Consider the following 24,161-nt stretch of genomic DNA (forward strand, 5'->3'; position numbering starts at 1 on the left):
CTTGTCTGCACCTACGGCACACCAGGCAACATGTGCTGCAGAACAGCGGTTGAAAAACGCTGAATTAGTGTACCTAGGCTGCAGACTCGATCCCTGGCCCTGGTCTGTGGGAGGCAACCAATCGATTTGTCTGTCACATCAATATTTCTCTGTCTCTGTTTCTTCCTCTCTCTTTCAATCTCTAAAAATCAATGGAAAAATTAACCTCGGGTGAGGATTTTTAAAAATTCCATTTATGGTATAATATATAAAACACTTGAATTCCAAGCAGGAACTTGTAATGATGAAATAAGTGTGGGGGCGGGGGGGACTGGAAATTTATACTTTATACTTCATTGTGCATAGATTATAATAAATATGACAACAATTTCTAATTTGATAAAAATATTTTAATGAAAGACTAATGAATATTTCTAGGATATTTTAAATAACATTTTAAAATGGGATTGTCAATTCAAGGAAATGTGCCTTTGTTTTTAGCTTGTTGACTTTTGTTAATAGTGCATTTTTATCAGATTGAGTTGGGGCAATCAGGAATTCTATAACTGGTCTTTGATTTGTTAGTGGATATTCAAACAAACCTTCATACAAAGGTTAAGAATACTGGAATGAAAATTAGACCATGAGCAGCCCCGAATAGCATAACAAGAAACATAACCTTAAAAAATGTCCTGAAGATGTATCCTTCTGCTGCAGATAAGACACACACCCCTATTATTGTTGAAACTGCACTTTGTAACACAGGGTAGCCTAGCATATACAACGCCTCAATTGCTTTGTCATTTACTGAGGGCATAGAACTAGAAACAAATGCATAGCAAATGTGTGCAGAAAAATCAAAAGAAAACCCTATACAAATGACAAGATTAATCATGGATATGGAATCAAGATTGACATGCCAGAATGCCATGAAACCTGTTACTCCTACAATAACAGAACCAATAGCAAGAGTTACCCACAAGGAACACAGTGGATGAGGAATTAACAATATGGAAACAATAAACATAGCTACTGATGCAACAATGACATTTCGAACAGTGTTTTCTATTATTGCAGTGAACTGATCAAAATATACGAATGCTGGGTTATACACCATTAGGGGAATTTCACAATTTTTGGCCAACTGTCGGAACTGGATTAACATCTTTTTCTTATTGGTTGAAGTAGAAATACGTATGGTCTGAACGAAGGCCCGGGAAGAAGTGATTTCATGTGATGATGAAATATTAACATCATACTTAAAATGAGGAAACTTCAAAAAAAACCTGGAAAGACTGTTCATAAAAGTATTCTTATCATTTATATCTTGTTTTTTATCTTTCATATATTGCACATATTCTCGTAACCAAAACTCGGTAAGTGTTTTTTCCACATAGCCATTTTTTTCAAAATCTGCCAGACATTGTTCCAATTTTTCCCTAGCATCTTTATCCCAGTAGTCAAAAGTTTCAGTAACAATAACCATAACCTTGGGACCGTAAAGTGAAAAATAACCTTCTTCTGCATCAAAATACGGTGTAATGTAGGAATCATCACTTGCCAGATTTCGAGGGTCTAAACCTTCCTGCACACGGAAACATCCCCATATACTACTTGTCAGGTACAACAGGTACAGAAGCACTACAAAAAACTTGGTCTTCTTGTATGTGAGAAAAGGGCCAAAATAATCTCTAAAGAACAAATTCATTGGATGAATATCAGCTTCCTGTTCATCTGGGAGAGAATCAAATGGGAGACAGCAGCATCTTTTTAAAGCGGAACATTTTTCGTTAGGTGCATTTGGCTTTTTTAACCAATGTAGACAGGCTACTTCTCTAGTACCATCCAGGGCCATAAATGCTCCAAAACAGGTGATGTTATACAAATAACAGAAGAACAGGGTTGTTCCTGTATAGATGCAAAAGTACTGTATAGATCTGAAAGAGGTCATAATCCCTGTATAGAAGGCCAGGATGTTAGTGGCAGAGGTGATTGTAATAGACACTGCCACTTTTGAATAGGTCCTGGACATACGATGTCTTATGCTATCCACGAGTTTGGTCTTCTGCCAGCCGGAAATCATAACAAACATATCATCAACCCCAACACCTGTTAAAAAAAAGAAACAACCTTCATAAAAATTAATTTTTATTAAAAAATTAAACAGATCTCCCTGGCCCATGTGGCTCAGTTGTTTAAGCATAATCCCATGCACCTAGAGGTCACTGGTTTGATTCCCTGTCAGGGCACGTGTCTAGGTTATGGGCTGATCCCCAGTAGGAGCCATGCAGGAGGTGATGGATCAATGTTGTGCTCTCACATCTCTCTCTCTCTCTCTCTCTCTCTCCCTCCCTCCCTCCCTCCCTCCCTCCCTCCCTCCCTCCCTCCCTCCCTCCCTCCCTCCCTCTCTCTCTCTCTCTCTCTCTCTCTCTCTCTCTCTCTCTCTCTCTCTCTCCCCCTCTTCCTCTCCCTCTCCCTCTCCCTCTCCCTCTCCCTCTCCCTCTCCCTCTCCATCTCCCTTCCTCTCTGTCTGAAAATCAATAACAACTTATTTTAAAAACGCAAAGAGATCAATGCAAACCATTTTATTTTCCATTTCTTTCAGGTCTTATTTACCTTGCCCAATCTGTGCTTTGATGCTACGTCTCTCATTGCCTCTGAATCCACAACAGAAATCATCACTCCTTCTGCAATAGCTCTGTGTTTCATACATACTCCTATTCTTTGGACATAGCACAATATATTCTACTCCTAATCTTCATTTAAAGTTGTTTCAATGATGAGTCAGGAAACCTGGTTGACTGGTTGTTAGTGGAAGCAGGGTTAGCAATGCATCTTTGTTCTGCTAGACTACTTGAGAAACCATTTTCTCTCCTAAGTCATTTCATACTAATGCACAAACACAATGAGCAATCATTCTGTTGCTTAAAATATAAGCTGGATTTACCTGTTCTACAGTTAGCATCTAGCTATCAATGTGGTATGATTTGAGAGGCACCACATAGTTTATAGACACACACACAGACACACACACACACACACACACACACACACACACACACACAGTTTCCCTGCTATCTGTTTTCTATAGACAAAATGCTCTCATTCCTTCACTTTCCCAGTTTAAGGTCTTTTCTCATTAAAATGAAAGTACTCTTAATATAAGATTTATATCCCAAAATAAATCTCAAGGATCCTTTACATATTAATGCCTAGTAGGTGATTAGTTCTTTTCTACATTGACATTTCATTATTTTTTTGGAATAAAGCAGACTTTGAAATTGTCATTAAAGATTGGGAAAGGAGGACTACAAAGAAGAAAGGGAGTTAGAAAGAACAGCATAGCATGCTGCAGATACATTTTACCTCCTCACGCTTTCTACTAGAGTAATGATACAATCAGTACTTTGAACTAAAATGCTAATCTTAAATTATATTTGGGGGATCATCTTTATGGATTGCATGGATTACAATGGAGATTGCAACTTTGCCTCTGATTCAGATGTTCTATGGGTATGATGATGGTAGGAGTATCTAAATTAAAATAACCAAGAATGAACTCACTGATATTAGATATCTAAAATCTGGTATTTGCCAAACCACCATGGCTCAGTAGTTGAGCATTGACCTCTGAAACAGGAGGTCACAGTTTAATACCTGGTCAGAGCACATGTCTGGGTTGAGGGCCTGATCATCCATGGGGAGTGTGCAGGAAGCAGCCAATCAATGATTCTTTCTCATCATTCATGTTTCTATCTCACTCTCCCTTGTTCTCTGAAATTAATAAAAAAATATAAAAAGCGAAAACCAACAAACTAGTTTTATTATTTATAGAACATTGTTAAGAAATTATCCACATATAGTTTTTGAGTTGCTGCAATCACAAACACTCACACACATACACTCCTATGTACACACACACTATACAAAAAATGGTTTATGTTAAGTCAGGATACACAGTTTACTTATTTGTTGCTGTGGGGAACACTGAGTGGTTAAATGTGAGTGTATAGGAAGAAGGTTTGCACTAAAGAGCTCGAATAAATAAGCTGACATCCAGTTTATAGCTAATCCACTATCTCCCACAGGAAACCAAATATTATTTCTTTTAAGTTGCTTATTTTCCAAAAATAAACACCTTTGTTTTTTCATGCTTACTCTAAAACAAATTCTGAAATTACAGAGAAATACAAATAAATAATTTAAATAACTATAATTCCAACCTTGGGATAATTCCTGCTAATATTTTGGTGTTGATCCATTCAGAATTTGCTCTGTGCAAATGTACAGATATAATTGTACCACTTAATTCCAAACATTTCATTTCATAACTAGTATTGTTTCATTTACTATTTCATGAAATGTAATATTTCATTTTTCATTTAATGTGTCTACTTCTTTTTAAAGACTGAAAATGATTTCAAAATTTTAATATGCTATATTTGAATTGACCAATCCCATCTTGATATAGGATTAGTTTTTTTCTCTCAATATTTTCCTATTCTAAATTATACCAAAATGAACATGTTCTACTTTTCAAGCAATTGTTTAATTAATAGGACAAATTCCAAGCAGTGGAATTGATAGATCAAAGATATTCACTTTTAAATATTTTTAAAAATATATTTTATTGATTACAGAGGAGTAAGGGAGAGGGAGAAAGAAATAGAGATATCAATGATGAGAGAGAATCATTGATTGGCTGCCTTCTACACACCACCTACTGGGGATCTAGCCTACAACCCATGCTTGTGCTCCGACTACAAATCGAACCATGACCTACCTCCTGGTTCACAGGTTGATGCTCAACAACTGAGTCACACTGGCAGGGCCCCTTTTAAATTTTAAGTATTTTTTATTTGTTGCAAAGTTTTACTGAAAGAAAGAGTGTCCCAATTTAAAACTTCCCCCAGCAGAATATGCATGCTCATTTGTACATAATTTTACCAAAAACTTCAATCCTACTAATTTTTATTAAGCTAATAAGAAAATGAGGTATCTCACTTTTGGTTCAATTTGAATCCCTTAATTAATGGAGAAATCAAATATTTTTACTTATATTTTCAATCTTGGTGTGCATGTGTGTGTATAGTCTGTTCATGTTCCTTGCATTTCCATTTTGGGTGGCTTGCTTTTTTCATCTCTAAAAATACATAATAACATTTTATTTTCTTGTTTCTGGCACCTCATTTTGGATCTGTAGAGCCACTTACACATAATTATTTTGCTTAATGTAAAATAAGCTCTTTTCTTAGGTATCCTACACCCCCACATACTCAGTGTTTAGTTTCTTTTGTTTTACTCACCTAGAACAAGAAATGGTGCATTTTTAATTATGGTCACAAATGGCACCCCCATGTGCAACATCAGGCCAAAGCCGCTGAACACTGCCAAGGCAGTCGGAATCACTCCAAAAATTGCAACAAACATTTTGTTTCGTAGACAGTTGCACCTGTAAATTTGGAGGGAAAAATCATAGAATTTGTGGTGGCACTGAAATTCCATCAATTCATAACAGTTTTCACTTAGACATGTATTTAGAAACCTCTTGGGCAATAATTCCCACACCTTTCTGCTGGAGACATTTAATTTCCTGTCATAATGCAAGGGGGTGGGGGAGGGAGGAAGCAGAAAAGTTCGAAATCTGTACTTTTATTAAACTTCCCGGGGTGATTTTTATTTATTGACTAGAGGCATGGTACACACATGAAATTCATGCATGAGGGGCGGGGGGATGTCCCTCAGCCCAGCCTGAACCCTCTTCAGTCTGGGACCCCTCGAGGGATGTCCAACTGTCTGAGCGAGGGGCCTGGGGTGCTTTGCAGGCCAGCCACTCCCCCTGGGGACCCAAGCCGAGGCCCTGGTATCTGGAATTTATTTACCTTCTACAATTGAGACTTTGTAGCCTGAAGCAGAGCCAAGCCTCCTGCTCGAGCTATGGCCAGCAGCTATTTCTGTTTGGATTTGTTTACCTTCTATAATTGAAACTTTGTAGCCTTGAGTGGAGGCTTAGGCTGGCAAGGGCAGGTGGAAAGCTTGGCTTCTTCGATTGCCTGGGAAACCCACACCTCCCTTCTGCTATCTGTGGCCACAGCCATTTGGTTGGGATTAATTTGCATACTTTCTCTGATTGGCTGGTGGGCATGGCTTGTGGGTGTAGCAGAGGTATGGTCAATTTGTATATTACTCTTTTATTAGATAAGATAGAAAGAAGGGATGCTGTCATTATTTGAATGTTAACTTTTCTAGTTTTCAAATGTAGGCTCTCTCTTCTATTAAAAATATCTAAAGGCAGGTATCAGTCATTTGTTTTGAAGCAGTTAACCAAGTAAAATATAAAACCATTTATGATTTTCCAACAACAAAAAAAACAGACCTTGGTTGTGTGATTCAAAAAAAAATTTTTTTTTCATTTAGTAGCAATTTTTCTACAGCTCACTTCACTAGTAGAGGAGAATCATGAAAATATTTTAGAAGGAGCCTTTGTATATTCTTTGTTAACCACAGTATACACTGAATGGCCAGATTATTATCTCTGAAAGCATAATAATCTGGCCACTCAGTGTATATCCTCTAACCTAATAATAGAGTAATATGCAAATTAATCATCACTCTGCTACACCAGCCACGCCTACCAGCCAATCAGAGTAAGTATGCAAATTAACACAACAAAGATTGCGGTTAATTTGCATACGTGGAGGGAGCTATGGGGGAGAAAAAGAGGAACATCTGTAATAATCGGAACAATAAAGATTTAATTTTAAAAAAAGAAAGTGAAGAGATAATTCATAGAGTGAGTGGTGGAATCATATATCTTTCTGGTAAGGTTTAATATATAAAATATATAAAGTATTCATCAATAACAGGACTCAACAACAGAAGGACAAATGACCACATTAAAAATGAGTATAGGCTTTGAATAGACATTTCTCCAAAGACGATGTACAAATGGCCAATAAACACATCAAAAGATACTTATCATTAGTAAGTAGGGAATTGTGAGTCCAAACCACAATGAGATAATATTGAGCAACTACTTGAATGGCTATAACCCATAAAACAGAAAATGACAAGTTTGGCGAGGAAGTGGAGATGTTGCTGGTGGGATATTAAAAGGTGTTTTCTGTGGAAAACAGTTTAGCAGTTCTTTAAGAACCTAACCTGGAATTATCACACACTACCAATTCTACTTCAAGATATATAATGAAAAAGAATTGAAAATGAGTACAAATGGACATTTGTATACTAATGTTCATTGAATTGAAAATGAGTACAAATGGACATTTGTATACTAGTGTTCATTGAAGCATTAGTCATAATAGCCAAAAGGTAGAAATATTTCCAAGGGCCCATCAAAAGACAAGTAGCTAAATAAAATACATACAATGGAATATTATTTAGCAACAAAAAGAAATAAAGTTGTGATATATATTACAACATGGATGAACACTGAAAACATTGTGCTAAGTGAGGTAAACCAGTCACAAAAGGACAATTTTTATATGATCCCACTTATATGAATCTCTAGAATAGACAAATTCACAGAGACATAGTGTTTGAAGGTTTACCAGGGCTGGGAGGAGGCAATGGGGTGTTATTGCTTAATATGTACAACATTTCTACTCATAGTAATGGAAAATATTTGGGAACAGATAATTGAACCAATTGCACAGGTGTCTGACTATTATTAATATAACTGAATTGTAAACTCAAAATGTTTAAAATGACATTTTATATTATATATATTATATATGTTTTACCACAATAAATTAAAAAATCATTTATAAAAACAAACATTATACCTGAAGCATGATGCGATTGAAAATAATATGATTAGAAAATAAGCCACATAAAATAAAGGGATCACCGTCTTTGAAGTTGCCTCAAATTCCAGTTGTCTAGAAAGTGTTGTAAAGTAGACCACCTGCCACAGAAATGTACTCAGATGAGTAACTCTTAATTACAATATTTGTGAATGAGTTACAAACACGATTAAAACACTCTAGCTTATTGATGAAAAAATATTCAAATTCATTAAAAGATCAAAACACATGAATTATCATTTTAGAATAAAGAATATAGATTTGCTTCTTCCCCCAAAATTTCTGGCATGCTTTCTAAAGTTTCTTACAAAAATCCAAAGTTTAAAATTTCTGAAAATACAAAATCTAAATTTTACATAAAACCTTGAAATCCTATATAAAACCGTAATATGTAAATCAGCTGAGAGACAACTGAGTCACTATGATGTGCACTGACCACCAGGAGGCAGATGCTCAAATCAGGACCTGCATTCTGGTGGTCAGTGTGCTCCCACAGGGGGAGTGCTGCTCAGCCAGAAGCTGGGCTTATGGATAGCAAGAGCAGAGGTGGTGGCGGGAGCCTCTCCTGCCTCAGCTGCAGGTGGACAGTAAGGAGCTAGGGGTGCGTGGCTGTGAGAGCCCGACTGCGAGAAGGATATCTGAGTGCCAGTTTAGGCCCAATCTCTGAGATGTCCTGAACTATGAGAGGACACAGACCGGGCTAAGGGACTCCCATCTCCCTATGCACAAATTTCGTGCATCGGGTCTCTAGTTATTAATAATTAAAGATCTTGCCAAAACCAGTTTGGCTCAGTGGATAGAGCATCAGCTTGTGGACTGAAAGGTCCCATGTTCGATTCTGGTCAAGGGCATGTACGTTGGTTGCAGGCACATCCCCAGTGCGGGTTGTGCAGGAGGCAGCTGATCAATGTTTCTCTCTCATCGATGTTTCTAACTATCTCTCTCCCTTCCTCTCTGTAAAAAAAATATATATATTTTTAAAAATAATAAATAATTAAAGATCTTGTGGCTTTTTCTAAAATTTTATTGGATTGTTGTACTTTACTATTTAATTGAATATTTCAGAAGGCCTGGTATTCAAAGGCTTTTCCCAATGGGTGTCTCACTTTCACCAAGCTATTCAGAAGTAGGTTTGCTGACCCAAGAATTACTGAACAGTTATCATTATCATGTTTCTGGCACTATGATATACTAAAAAAAAGAAGAAGAAGAAGAAGAAGAAGAAGAAGAAGAAGAAGAAGAAGAAGAAGCAGCAGCAGCTGAGCTAGATATCATTTTCAGTAAAACTATGGAACATTTGCTTGAAGTTCTTTGTTTGTTATTTTTTATTCCAGTGAACTTCAAACAAATTTTTGGGGGCTCCTGGAAACTGCAAAGACTTTAACTAAAAGTAAGAATTTCCAAATAATTTGGCTAGAAAACCCATCCCCAAAACTAAGCCTGAAGATCAATGTCTGTACTGAACAGACCTACCATGAGGATGTAGCATTTGTCTCTTCCACCCGAATATTTACAAGGAACTAAGATTTGTGGCATTCTTCAGGGTGTTAAAGAAAGTTGGATTAAGTGCCAAATACAGTAGCACTTGTCCAGCTTCAAATCAAGGTCTCTTGCACTCAGGGAGTGCTATTGCCATCTATGGATCTATGGTCCTTGGAACAAGTCTTCTTACCCTCCCACTTTCCCCTGGCCTCCCTGTCAACCCCAGCTGCCACGTACCTGGATCATCTTCAAGGCCAAACTCTCTTCAAGATTGCTAAATTCATCCAGGAAATGTACCATCCACCTCTTGCTACGCTCACTATTCTCTTTCTCTTGGGTTTTCAGGTAATATTGCAGCCGCATGGCTTTGGCCTCTAGGAGTAAATGGTTTGCTCCCACCTGGTTGCCTAAGATGGTTCCACCAAGGGTGCCGGCCAGGGAAACAGGGTGGCCCATTACGCTGTAGATGGGGAAGGTGATGTTCTGTAGGTTAAGCTTCTTGTTCAACTGCCAGGCGAACAGGAGAGGGTTGGAGGGCAAACACATGCCCTGGTTCTTAGCACACACCTGACTGAAGAGGATCTGGGATCCGTCTTCTTGGGTGGCCTTCAGAGCCTGCACCGCACGGTCTAGTCTGCTAACTTCTGAAAAGATTTCTTCTTCCAGCAAGGAGGCTGAGTGGGACACCACTAAAATAGAAGCAAAATAGACCTCAGTGGCCATCCTGAAGACGGAGAAGTGAATAGAGTCATCACTGGTGAAATGCTGCTGCACAAAGCGCCGTTCTGCCTTGGCCGGGCTCCTGACAGGGGTGTACTGCTCCTCGGGGTCCTCTTCTATCTCCTTGAGCAGGTGAATGAAGCCAGTGCTCAGAGTAGCTGTCAGGAGAATGGGCATCAGCAGGAAGAACCAGGGGTGTGAGCCCACCTGCCACCCCAGCCATCCGAAGGCCCTGGAGAGCGGAGCCTCCAGGCAGTTGGTATGGCAGCGGTGCTTCTGAGCCACTTCAGTTGAAGACAGATTGTGAGGTGATTCCCACCACACTGAACTGAACCTGTTACGCTGTTTGGCTTCTGGTGGCTCTTCCTGCTGCCCTGAAACCAAGTCCAGGTCTGGTTTCTGTTCCAAGAGCAGCTCTGGCTTCTGGTCTGGGAGTGGTGCTGCCTGCAGATCTGCCCCTTTATCCAAGTCTGGTCCAGGCCTCGATGGCTTTGGCAGGGACTCTGGTTGCTGCCCCTCTGTGGGCTCGGGCTCCATATCTGGGCCACCCTCAGACATGTTGAGACTCATTTCCACGAAGAGAAGGCCAGTAGCTGCTGGGTGAGCAGACCAGTCAACGGTTTCCCAACGGATTCCCAACGGATTCCCAACGGTTTCCTGGAGATTCTAAGAAGTCTGAGCATGGCTGCTCCTGTCTGGATGCTGGAGCTTTCACTGGACAGCACTTGGCTTGTAGCCGGACTAGCCCCAAATGTGTCCTCTCAGGATTTCGTTAATAGAAATAATACTTTAATATTTTAGAGCTGCTCCCAGGGGCTTCAAATTTTGGCTGCTCAGAGATAGAGAGGGCTGAATGATTTTATTAAATTGAATTTATTGGGGTGATATTGGTTCATAAAATTATATAGGTTTCAGGTGTGCAGTTCTATAATACAATAGATAGTCTGTATATTATATTGTATGTTCACCACCCCAAGTCAGGTCTCCTTCCATCAACTTTTATCCCTCCTTTATCCTCTTCTAGCTCATCACACCCTCTTTCCCTCTAGTAATCACTATACTATTGCGTACCCATGAGGTTTTTTTTCTTTTTCTTAATCCCTTAAATACTATGACAGAAGTGTAAATTGAGGAGAGGTGGTATGTATATATGTATGTGAGCAAGCTAGAGGAATCAGGATTTCTTTTTTAGGAGCTCACTGAAGTCTCCATAGGGTTGTTTATATTTCTTTTCATGAGTGCCACCTACTGAAAAATAAGAGAAAGACTTTCTATTAATTGTACCTAATAGAGAAGTGCCATTCTTAAGGGGGGAGCAGATTTCATTCCCATACATGCATAGGCAGAGAAAGAATCCATCAAATACCATGAATGACCAATGTAGCAAGGTAGCTTAGAAAGAAAAAAAAAATCTCAGGAAAATAAATGTCAAGACATTCAAATATGTGATTTCTTTATTCACTTATTTACATTTATTTTTATTGTTGAGAATATTACAGATGTCCCCTTGTGGCTCCCCTCCACCCAGCTCCTGCCTTACACTAGAATTCACAATTGCAATTCTGAATAAAACTCAATGAGATACAAGAACACACAGATGGGCAGTTTAATGAACTCCAAAATAAAATTAATGAACAAATGAAATACTTTACCAAATCAATCAAAAATTAAAAAAAAAAAAGAAATGAATAGAAATTCTGGAACTGAAGAACTCAATATGAAAAATGAACTAGCGAGGTTAGGAAATGGAGCTAAGCAGATGGAAGGAAGAATTAGTGATACTGAAGATGGAAATATAGAAATGATGCAGATGGAAGAAGAGAGAAACTTGAGAGTAAAAAATAAAAACTATGAGAACTATCTGACTCCATCAAAAAGAGCAAAATAAGAATAATGAGTATACCAGAAGAAGAAAAGGGGGAGAGAAAGCAAGGAGGCTTCAAACAAATGGTTCACAAGAATTTCCTAAACCTGTGGAAAGAGCTGCTTCTCTGAATCTAAGAAAAAACAAAAACAAACAAGCATAAAAAAAACAAACACAAAAACCCCCAAACCTCCTAATTATATCAATCCAAAAGAAAGGCCTTCTCCAAAGCCCATTATATTAAAACTGTAAACTATTAATGATAAGGATATGTCAAGGCAGCCTGGAAAAAGAAAATGAAAACATATATAAAAATCCCATTATATTATCATCGGATTTGTCAGGAGAAATCCTACAACTTAGGAGGAAGTCAAATCAAATATTATGAAAGAGAAAGATTGCCAGCCAAGAATATTATATGCAGTGGTACCGTGTTTCCCTGAAAACAAGACATCCTCCGAAAAAAAGACCTAGCGCATGGAAAGATAAGACATCCCCTGAAAATAAGACCTAGCGCAACTTTGGGAGAAAAAATTAATATAAGACACTGTCTTATTTTCGGGGAAACAGATTGGATAAAACAAAACAAACAATTACGCAACCATATGCTAAGGGGCTTAGAGATCATGACTGTAAGAGGCCTAAGAAACCTGAAATCCCAGATCTCAGCCTCAGACCTGAGGCCTAGTGGTCACTTTTCCTCCTCCTCCTCCTCAACCTCCTCTTTGTTCTCTACAACTCAGCATGGAATTGCTGACAGAGCACAGGATCACTGGGAAAGAACCTATGTTCCCTCTCAAATGCTAACTACTTGGGTGGCCCTGGACAGCATTACATTAATGGCTTTCAAGTTTTTACCTTAAGGAACAGTAAGAAAATACAAATTACATGGCTGACCCAGTAAATAGATATTTAACTGAAATGAAGGTAGAACATCCTGTTGCTATGTGTAATGTACCCTGGTATTTTTATTTTATTTCATTTAGAAAATGCAAGCTTTGATCCAATATTGGGACCAATTCTGGGACCTATTAATGGCAACCAGGCTGCACTTCCTCCTAAAGCCCCCTCCCCAAAGAAAGAGGACTAAATAAAATGCATGGACCGTGAAAACCTCTAGTTTTATCTCCTGTGCTCCTGGACTCATGTAAACCTCTAGTCCATTGCTGCAGTGACTTAGCAATGACAGTTATTTCCCCTTTTCCTGGGGAAGTCTTCTTCATCCCCAGCTCTCTAGTTGGAAGGCCTGTACAAAAAGGCACATGTTCATGAAGAGCTCTTTGTCCCCCTCCCCCAGTTAGCATACAAACAACCAGGACTACATTCTACCTCTTCTGAAACTCATGGCCCTATTCGATATCTTATGTGGGCCTCATGTTATGTGTTTTTGTGTTTATTGGTTCAGACCTGTGTTACAGGAGCCCCACTGCCCCCAGGTGGCTTAAAACTCAAGAGAGTTGGGTTCTAACCTCCTCCAGCAGTGAGAGAGCAGGAAGCCTACCTCTCCTCACTGTACTTCCTGTTCCTCAAGGCTAAACTGCCCTTTTCCTCCTCAATTTGTCATTGAAATTCCTGGGGGTGGAGGGGTAGGAGAAAGACATAAATCTCACAGCCCTGGAGCACAGCAAACAATGCGGTGGGGTTTACATATATTTAGAAAACCACAGAGCAAGCCTCAGGGAAAAACATGTCATGGAAAGGCCAGGGGGAGAGCTTGGGTGACCAAGTGAGCTCCTTGCCCAAAGACCTTACCTTTTGCCACAGCATGGATAGACCTAGGGATTATTATGCTAAAGGAAATACGCCAGAAAGAGAAAGACAAAGACCCTATGATCTCATTAATAAGTGGAATCTAATGAACAAAATAAACTGAGGAACAAAACAGAACCAGAGTCATGGAAATAAGGAACAGACGGGCAGCTGTCAGAGATGGAGGGGAGAAGGACTGGATGAAAGAAGGTGAAGAGATTAGCCAAAGAACATGTCTGCAGAGCCCAGGGACACAGACAACAGTGTGGTGATGGGCAGAGAGAGGGGGGCGGGGACTGGGAGGAGGTGGGTATAGGGGGTGGGTTTGGGACATCAATAATAGTGTCAACAATTAAATAACTTAAAAAGAAACAAAACACCTTTAGATGTTGAAGGAAGGTATCTTCTGTTCCTTGAAACTTGGTTCAAACTACTGCTCAGCATCAGGTGAATTGGAGAACTGGCTGCAAGTTATGGCTTCAGAGTCAGGGAAGAGGGATCGCCAAGCTGCCCTGGGGTCACATTCCCTTTCAGAAGGGCATGGGTGTGACAGAGGAGGGCACAACTAGGATTGGTGCCTCGTTTGTGGTAGTGGGATGCCCTTGCTGGCCTGGGATCCAGATCCATCCCGCTGATGTTCATGGCAGTTGTTGGGAGCCATTTTGCAGTTGCTTTTTCATCATTTTTATAATTAGTCACTAGATTCACATAACAATTTAACTTTGGAAGTGGAGTTTGTATAGAGACTCTTGTTCTTAAAGAGGGTGTAAGTGTGTGATTGTGTTAAATCCCAGGATTTCTCAGTATATCCAGATTGTCTTAACTACTTCAAGATTATGCCTATAAACTATTTCAGTCACGTTTATATTCCTCAAAAGCCGGAGAGTCTGTTTGAATAACTATGTGATCAGATTCTCCTTTTGTTCTTGTCTCTCCTTTTTCTTGTTTGACATTACTTAGGTAAAAGTCACTCAGAATACAGAGGGCCATGATCAGCCACAATTGATAAAAATACTGCAGAAAAAAAAATACTTTGGAGAAAAAGCTCTGATCAGATGAATCCATGAATTTACATATATTAAAATAATTCTTTGATTGCTTTTAAGTTCAACTACTCATTTAGAATTGTCAAATTGAGCTACTGAATTAATGACAACTAATGTCCAGGAATTAAATAAAAATTATAAAATATGTTTGCACAGGAAATAAGTTGGAAAGTCATAAGTTTGCTAGTGAAAACAAGTGTTCTATTTGAATGTATAGTTGAAAAAAGAGAAAAATAGGATAAATAAGTCAAAATTATAATTTTTTCTCAAGAATGAGTTTTATATTTCCAGGGATTGAAATATTGCCAGTTTCCCCTTTTTAAAAAAAGTTGCCTGCCCAGCTGGTGTGGTTCAGTGGTTGAGCATTGACTTATGAACCAGGAGGTCACAGTTTGAATCTCTATCAGGGCACATGCCCAGGTTGTGGGCTCAATACCCCATAGGAGGTGTGCAGGAGGTAGTTAATCAATGGTTCTCTCTCATAATTGATGTTTCTATCTCTCTCTCCCTCTCTTTTCCACTCTGGAATTAATAAAAAATGTATTTTTCAAAAACATCACCCTGGCTGGTGTCACTCAGTGGTTAGAGTGTTGGCCTGAGAACTGAAGGATCTTGGGTTTGATTCCCAGTCAAGGGCACCTACCTGGGCTGCAGGTTTGATCCCCAGCTCTGTGTGGAGGCAACCATTCCATGTGTCTCTCTCATATCAATGTTTCTTCTCTGTCTCTCTTCCCCTCCCTCCTTTCCACTCTCTCTGAAAAACAAAGGGAAAAATATTGTTGGGTAAGGATTAACACACACACACAAAGTCGCAATGACTTCACATATTTTTGATGCTTTTTAAATGTTTTTATTTATTGACTTCAGAGAGAGGGAGAGTGAGAAACATATCGATTTGTTGTTCCACTTTATTTATGTATTCATTGGTTGATTCTTGTATATGTCCTCATTGGAGATCAAACTGGCAACCTTCATGTATCAGGATGATGCTCTAACAAACTGAACTACCCAGGCAAGGCTTTTCTATGTTTTCTTATCATCATGACAAAAGTCCTATATTTTTAAGAATTTTTAAGAGCTCATTTTGCAAGTTTAGTATCAACTTAAATAATATATTTGAAATTTCTACCTAAACTTCAGGTCTTTTGAGGTATGGATTTATTTAGTTGATTTAACTTGTGGAAAAAAATACTTATAAAAGTCAATCAAGATGTTCAGGAGACACTTTGTACTTCCTGGGATTCAGAAGACAACCTCAATTCTGAAGAATTATTTTTCATAAAGGTAAATAACTCTATAAAAGATCAAGTTAAAGTTTTGAGAAACATCACCTCCTTTTTTTAAGAGTTATTCTTGTTTATAAGTGGTTAGTTGAAAATAGTTAAGAAGTCTCTTAAAATTTATTTTTATTTATTGCTTTTTCCATAAAATAAATAAAATCAAATCGTATGCACATTAAAATGAGTAGTATTTCCTTACATTTATTGACTTCCAACTTTTGTGTAGAAAGCCCCAGTTCTTCTTCTTTGTATGTCAGGACACATAAGAATGCAACAAATAGAGTATTTATAAATTAATAACTGAAGACATATTCTATTATTTAAAAATCACAAGACTTATTTTTTAAAGAAAATTCAACTATTTAAACTTAATGTAATGACTATTATGTAAACAATTTAAAAAATGAAATTCAAACACAAGTTGTATTTTTCTTTCCTATTTTTCTAGCTTATAATGAACAAATTTTAATAATAGGGAAATTATCCTTTTTCCCCCCACTTATTTGTAACAGAATAGGGTGCATTCATGTAATATAATTATGTAATTTTATATAAGACTTCATTGTATTTGTTTTTTAGATTTATGATTATTCTTTTCATACCTCCAAGCAAAACAACTAAAGTGTGAAAGTGCACAAAACTTTATGAATGTACCGTATAGTGAAAATAGCTTTTGAAAGTAGATATGCTGTATTGTTTTGCCAGCTAATTATAATTTTTGATGAGAAACATGGGAATTTATATATAATATAAATACTGACTTTCCCAAAGCATATGAAAGCAGAAAGCTAAAAATCAATGAGGAGACTTGAATACAAATATTTTTTTACATTTTTGTGCATTTTTATGCGATTGCTTCTTAGGGCCACTGACTGTGACATAATATTTCTTATATTCCATACATTTCTATGACTTGATGTTAAATACTCCCGGGTGTTCCTTCAGAATTTTATGTGCAAAAGTTAATCCATAGCACTTACACAGTTAGTGAAAGAAACATGTGCATTTACAAACATCCAATGCTTCTAAAGTGTTTCCAGGGAATGTCTAGTCAAAATGATGACACTGACAAGTAAAATGACTGACATACCTTTTCTTATTTTTGAACTTACAAATCAAATGGTTGGCCTACATCCAAGCATATCTGTATCTACATATCTATAGACTAGAGGCCCCGCAGAGTATGAAATTCAAGCATGGTTATGGTCTCTAGGCCTGGCCTGAGATCAGGGGCATCTTCCCCTGCCACCTCCATCACCCACCCCCGGGTCCCTGTTCACCATCGAGCAATTAGAGCCTGCCAGCTGTGGGGGAGGGACCCAGAAGTTGGCCATTCCTGCCTGCTCACCAGGTGCCCCCATTTCCCTGTTTGCCATTGTGCATTTGAAGCTTGCAGACTGGGGCAAGGGACCAAGAGGTTGGCTGGGCGATCCGTGCTTGTGGACTGAGGGCAACTCCTGCTTTGAGTGTCTGCCCTCTGGTGGTCAGTGTGCATCATAGCGACTGGTTGTTCTGCCTGTCAGTCTATTTGCATATTACCCTTTTATTATATAGGATATTTACATGTAGGTTGAGTACAAACTACCGAGCTCCCAATTTCAAGGCTAATCAAGCTGAAGTATTATCACTGATGTCTTCTACCAAGGACCCTATAAACTTGGGAGGGACTGTGAGTCATGTCAGAAAAATCTCTCTCTTTTTTTTTTTTTCCTCTTTTATTTATTTTTTTTGAATTTTATTTATTTATTTATTTATTTATTTATTTTTTAAATATATTTTATTGATTTTTTTTTGCCCCCCTCCCTCCCTCCCACACATCCCCTCCCTCACCAGAGTTTTGTGTCCATTGGTTGTACTTATATATAAAATCTCTTGATGCTATCTATCCCATTGCAGGCTTCTTTGGAATATAGAGACGGTTGCCAAGGTTTTCTCTGTCCCATCATTAAAGGAAAATGAAAAAAAACTATACCTTGTGTGATGCCACTTTTGAGGGAGTTGCTTAGAGCAGTCTCAATGTACTTGCTACTCCAGGTTATCTTAAATGAATCTTAGAGCATTGAGTACCCTAGGGCTGTGCCCTTTTTTTTCTTTTTTTCTTCAGTGTCTTTAATTTATTATTTATAATGAATAGAGAGAGGAAACTAAGATTTTCATCAGTCATGAAATGATATACTTTTTTTTTTTTTCCTGATTTCTCAACTCTTTTAATGTAAAAATCATTCTTAGCTCCTAGGCTATAGAGAATCTGGTGGTGGGCTGAATTTTGCCTACAGGCTATAGTATTATAACAATACCCTATCCCCTGCCCCACCACCAGCCTTCCCCATTGCAGGGTGTCCCTTTCTGGCTGTTTCACATCTTCACACTGCTATGCTACTGACAATCCTGCATCTCACTGGCTATCACAACTTCTGTGCATCCTCTTCGGGTACCCTCTTCTTCAGGTCCCCAACTTCCTGTCTGTCCATCTTTCTTCCATAGTAGAAAGCCAAAACTTAGAACTGACCTCTCCCCTTCATTATGACACAGGAACCCTTCCACATTAAGTATGTTCCCTCTCTGTCTCAGCCTCTACACTCCAGATTGAGCTCTGGCCTCACCTTTACAAGTTATGTGACCCAGGAAAATGGCCACATGTCTTGTAACAGGAAGCCTACCCTCTGTTTGGGAAATATACACATGCAAATGTGCATATTTATTGTGTACATTAATTGCTTCACATTAGTCAATTGTTTGAGTCTGTCAATTTGTTTAACTTGTCCCTTATTAAGGAACTAGAGGCCCAGTGCATGAATTTGTGCATGGGTGGGGTCCGGCCAGCCCATCCTGATTGGGGCCCATTGGGGAAAGCTGGCTGAAGGCATGGGATGAGGGAGGTTGGCTGCTGTCCCCAATTGAAGTAGGGGGGCCAATCTGGGGCTGGGATACCAGGGGGAGTGGCCAATGAAGTTGGCCAGATGCCCTGTCCCCATTGGGCCTGTTGGCAGTCCACGGTGTGTATCATAGCAACCAGTTGTTCTGGTCATTCTGGTTGTTATGGTTGCTTGGCTTTTATATATATATGGACTAGATGCCTGGTGCATGAAATTGATGAACAGAGGGGTGTTCCTCAGCCCCCATCTTGCAATCTGGGACCCATTATACATTTTGGAAATTAAGCCCTTATGAGATGTACTGGTATACATGTTCTGCTATTCAGTGTTCTTTCTTTCTTTCTTTCTTTCTTTCTTTCTTTCTTTCTTTCTTTCTTTCTTTTTTTTTTCATGTTGTTGATAGTTTCCTTTGCTGTGCAATAATTTTTTAGTTTAATATAGTCCTCCTACCTTTTTGACAGTATAAATTGACCTGGAGTATATTACACTAAGTGAAATAAGTCAGTCAGAAAAAGACAAATACCACATGATTTTACTTACATGTGGACTCTAGTGAATAAAATAAACTGATGAACAAAATAAAAGCATAGACATGAGTAGGTACATGGAACAGATTGGCAGATATCAGAGGAGAGGGGGTTGGAAGAATGGGTGAAAAAGGTGAAGAGATTAAGAAAAAAGCTCTCACATGCTGTGATTACTAAAAGGAAAGGCATATGAGGGAGGTAGAAGAAGGCAAAGGGGGGTAAATAATAATGGAAACAAACATGACGTGGTGTGGTGAACACATAATGCAATATACAGATGATGTACTATAGATTACACTTGAAACCTATATAATTTCATTAACCAATGTCACCCCAATACATTCTATAAAAAAGAGATAGATTGCATTGGTTCACACACATCTGTCCCTATCTCTGAAATGTAGCTGATGTAGCTGCTCCAAGGAAGCAAAATCTACTTTTGAGCACCTTGAAACATTTGTCAACTTTAATATAATTTTAAAGAAATCAGCTATCAAAATAAACAAGATTCAAATGTTCAGAGCCTCAAAAACCAACTTACATTTAAATAGATTTTGTTTTAAAACGGGGAAAAAAGTAAACATTAATTCAGGTTTAATATGTAATTTTGAAAAAAGTATGTAATTTAATGTTAGATATCAGTTTGTTTTCCTTGCCACTGAATAACTGTTGAACAAGCATTTTAAAGATCATTTAGTCTGTGCAGGTTATAAAATGTATGTCAGATTGTCCCTAATGGCATATAAGCTCCTTTATCCCCGATTGTATCTATGCATCATTGATAATAGTCAATAAGTTTTCTTAAAAAAATGGATAAATGAATTATTGAAATGAAATAGATCTGTAGAGTTCCTGTCTCTAATTTGATTGCTTTTCTTCCCTCCCTGTGTTTATCTTGGATGATTGAGTATGTATATCATTTGAGCAAATGATCTTAATTCCTGTTATACATTGTTATTTATCTCAAAAATTCATATGCTGAAGTACTATCCTCTCATTCCACAAACTGTGACACTGTTTGGAAATAGGGCTTTTGTAGATTTTAATTAGTTAATAGGAGGGTGTATTAAAATAGGGAGGGCCCCAATCTAGTACAACCAATGTCCTTATAAAAAGAGGAAATTTGGACATAGGCATATACACAGGGAGAGTGCAATGGGAAGACAAGGCAGAGATCAGAATGATGTCAGAAGCCATTTTTATTTTTCACCCTATATAATAAAAGCCTAATATGCAAATCGACTGAACAGCAGAATGACTGGTGGAATGACCAATCATTATGATCTGCACTTACCACCAGGAGGCACATGCTCAATGCAGGAGCTGCCCCTAGCTGCAGGCCCTAGGTCAGCCAAGGCAGGTGCCAGTGCCTTCCCCCTTTCCCCCCTCCCCCCATCACCCTGATTGGCCTTAATTGGCAGATCGGCCCTAATTGGGACCCTACCCTTGCATTAATTTTGTGCACTGAGCCTCTAGTGTATATATATAATAATTTAAGAGTGGTTTAAGATTCTCCTAGAGCACAGCTCCACTCATATTATTCCCAAATCACCAACATTTCGTAGCTTACCATTGACTATTATGTAAATGCAAAGGCTTTAACTTAAATATTGTGGTCCCAGACTTTCCATTCTAGCCCTGTCTTCTCTATTCTTTACCTTTCCCATTATTCTGTCTAGTATATAATCTAAAGAAATTACACTAATCAATTTCCAAACCATCCCTTGTTTTGCTTTATAAAGATTTTGTTTGTGTTGTTTCCTTTATGTAGGAATAGCTCATAACTATTTAACAAAATTCTACTATTTTTAAAAAATATATTTTATTGATTTTTAAAAATAGAAACATTGTTCAGCTGCTTCCTGCACACCCCTACTGGGGATATACATGCAACCAAGGTAGATGCCCTTGACTAGAATCGAACCTGGGACCTTTCAGTCCGCAGGCTGATGCTCTATCCACTGAGCCAAACCAGTTAGGGCAAAATTCTACTCTTTTTTTTTTTTTTTCTAGGCAAATGTCTTCTTTTCTGATTCTGCCAGCCAAATGAAATTTTTTCCTCTTTTAGAGCTCCATAGTACTAATCTTTTTCTATCTTATGGTATAGGCATGCATGTATTTATCTTATTTCCCTTTCCATTTTACTGGAATTTCCTTGAGGTAGAACTTGATTATTTTTCCTCTTTGGATCCCCTGAAATGCCAAAATGTTAAATGAATTAGCACATTTGAAATAGAAGATATAAGACAGAGAATCTTCTTTAAGGTCTGCGTGTGCAGATTAGTCCTCCAGAATATAAAATGAAAAATAGACTATTAATGAGTGACTGAAGCTGTAATCTGGAAATAAATGATCATATCTTTGGTTTATCATAGTCTTCCAGAATAATGAGTTGAAAGTTAGATTTATTTGCTTGGTTGTGTAAATAAGAGGAAGTCTATATAAATGAGACTATGGTCAAGATGTAAGCATTTCTCCAAAGCTGGGATTGAGTATATATAATCTGATTTCATCCCTTTGTTTGCAACCACTTTGTTTAAATGCACAACACTAGGTGTAGAGGGTAATAAACTAACCTTTTGAGCAACATCCATCTAAAAAATGACTATTGTTCAGAATACAACCAAATTGTAGCTCTTAGCTTTTGGTGCTTGCGCCCATACTTTAAAAAGAAACAAAACAACATAAGACTAAAAAATAAATTGGATAGCTCTCTTTATTATCTCTCTTTCAATCCATGTCTGAAACAAAAGCAACTGCAACATGAATTGGTTTTATGAAGGCTGTATTTCCAGATGCTTGTGATACATTTTATTGGTCTTGTCCGTTTTCTCTAGTAATTTTCCTGTGGCCTTTTTTTTTTTTTTTTGGTGGGAATTTTTTTTAAATTTTTTAAAATTAAATTATTATCTGTGTACATATACCATTGCCCCCCCTTTCATACATGCCCTCTCTCTCCCCAGAGTTTTGTGTCCTTTGGTTGTACTTATATGCGTGTATACAAGTCCTTCATCTCCCTCCCCTCCCCGCTGTGATTTGACAGTCTGCTTGTGGCCTTTTTTCCTGAATTCCTCCAGCCATGCTCCTTAGGAGGGTTTATGATGTTGCAGGCAGCCTGGTTTTGAATCTTCCATCTGCAGGCTAGTTCCAATCCACCTCAAGACTGGAAAGACAGATCTAGCCACTATGCTTCTTTGTTTTATTTATTTATTTATTTATTTATTAGAGCATAGAGAGGTTGGAGAGAATATAAATGAATAAGTTTCTTGCAGCTGTGATCAATTTTAGAAAATGTCTTCACTATTGATGTAATTCTTTGATTCATACTTTATTGTTACCAGAAGATAATACTTACTGAAACTGACAAAGCCAGTGTCTGAGTAGATAATAATATGCACTGCTAATGATGACTGATTATGCAAACAGAGGAGCACATTTTATAGCATCCAAAATAAAAGATGAAATGTGGATTTTTAAGGAGAACTACTTAACTAATTTTCTTTGGAACAATAGAAAAACTATTATAATTTAAATTACAATTGCAAAATTAAAATAATTGAAAATTACTCTTGTCCAAACTGGTTTGGCTCAGTGGATAGAGCATTGGCCTGCAGACTCAAGGGTCCCAGGTTCGATTCCGGTCAAGGGTATGTACCTTGGTTGTGGGCACATCCCCAATGGGGGGTATGCAGGAGGCAGCTGGTAAATGTTTCTATCTCATTGATGTTTCTAGCTTTCTATCCCTCTTCCTTCCTCTCTGTAAAAAATCAATAAAATATATTTTAAAAAAGAAAAAAAGAAAAAAAGAAAAAAGAAAATTACTCTAGAAGTTGGAGAACTAAGGTGGGTATCCTAGAAATTAAAATTTGCTAGAGTATGTTCCACAGCATTACCTCTATGAGAAAACTGAGGGGAGAAGGGGAGCGCATGATGGACGGTGTAGCCGGAAATGCACACATTGTATTACTCCTTTGTTATGTGAGAATTAGAATACCACAGGCGCTGCCAAGACCTGCATTAGAAAAGCCTGTTTTAGCCTTGTTTAATCCAACTTTCCCTACAATTATTTGTCTGGAGAACATTTTATACGTATGACATCAATCAACATTCTGTAAAACTTTAATTCTGCAGAAAAAACCCTGTGGAAATATTGCTTCAATAGTTAGAAGAGCAAAGGTTTCAGTTTTTCATTTGGCAAGTATACCATTTTTTTCACTGAAATACAATAAAATCTATGCTGGAAAATTAGTTATAGGTGATTACACTCATAAAATACATTTTATTTTAATTTCTCACAAATTTGTTAAGGAATATAAATATTTAAAAGGGTAAATATAAAGCTAATATGAAACCATAAAATAGACACACTATTAACATAGAAATATATATGAATGCACAACATATACCTAATATATTTATTAATTTTGCCATTTCAGTGATATTTTACTTTAGGAGCCTGCATTTAATTTTTACCTATTGCTTATTATTACTTTGTGAATTTAAAATATAAAGATAGCCTGTCTGGTTTGGCTTAGTGTTCGAGCATCAATCTATGAACCAGGAGATCACAGTTTTATTCCAGGGCAGGGCACATATCTGCATTGTGGGCTTGATCCCCTGTGCGAAGTGTGCAGGAGGCAGCCAATCAATGATTCTCTCTCATCATTGATGTTTCTATCTCTCTCTTATCCTATCTCTCTGAAATAATAAAAAATATATATTTTAAAAAATAAAGATAGATATTTCAGCCTGAAGCACAATTCCCTTCTTCTCAAAATTCTGTTCCTATCTCTGCAGAACATATCCTTTCAGAAA

At 37.8% G+C, this 24,161-nt stretch overlaps 1 protein-coding gene across 1 annotated transcript; it reads right to left on the reverse strand.

Moving 5' to 3' along the window:
• Positions 1-583: 583 nt before the first annotated feature.
• On the reverse strand, positions 584-10,574 carry LOC311612567 (patched domain-containing protein 3-like; the record flags this gene model as incomplete). The annotated part of the gene is made up of 4 exons (XM_084865599.1): positions 584-2,088; positions 5,286-5,431; positions 7,782-7,903; positions 9,522-10,574. The coding sequence occupies 4 exons, from the start codon at positions 10,572-10,574 to the stop codon at positions 584-586; spliced, it is 2,826 nt and encodes a 941-aa protein (XP_084721725.1).
• Between the last annotated feature and the right edge of the window lie 13,587 nt (positions 10,575-24,161).

This window comes from Pipistrellus hanaki (genome assembly GCF_964339955.1).
Source record: "Pipistrellus hanaki genome assembly, chromosome: 1".
NCBI lineage: Eukaryota > Metazoa > Chordata > Mammalia > Chiroptera > Vespertilionidae > Pipistrellus > Pipistrellus hanaki.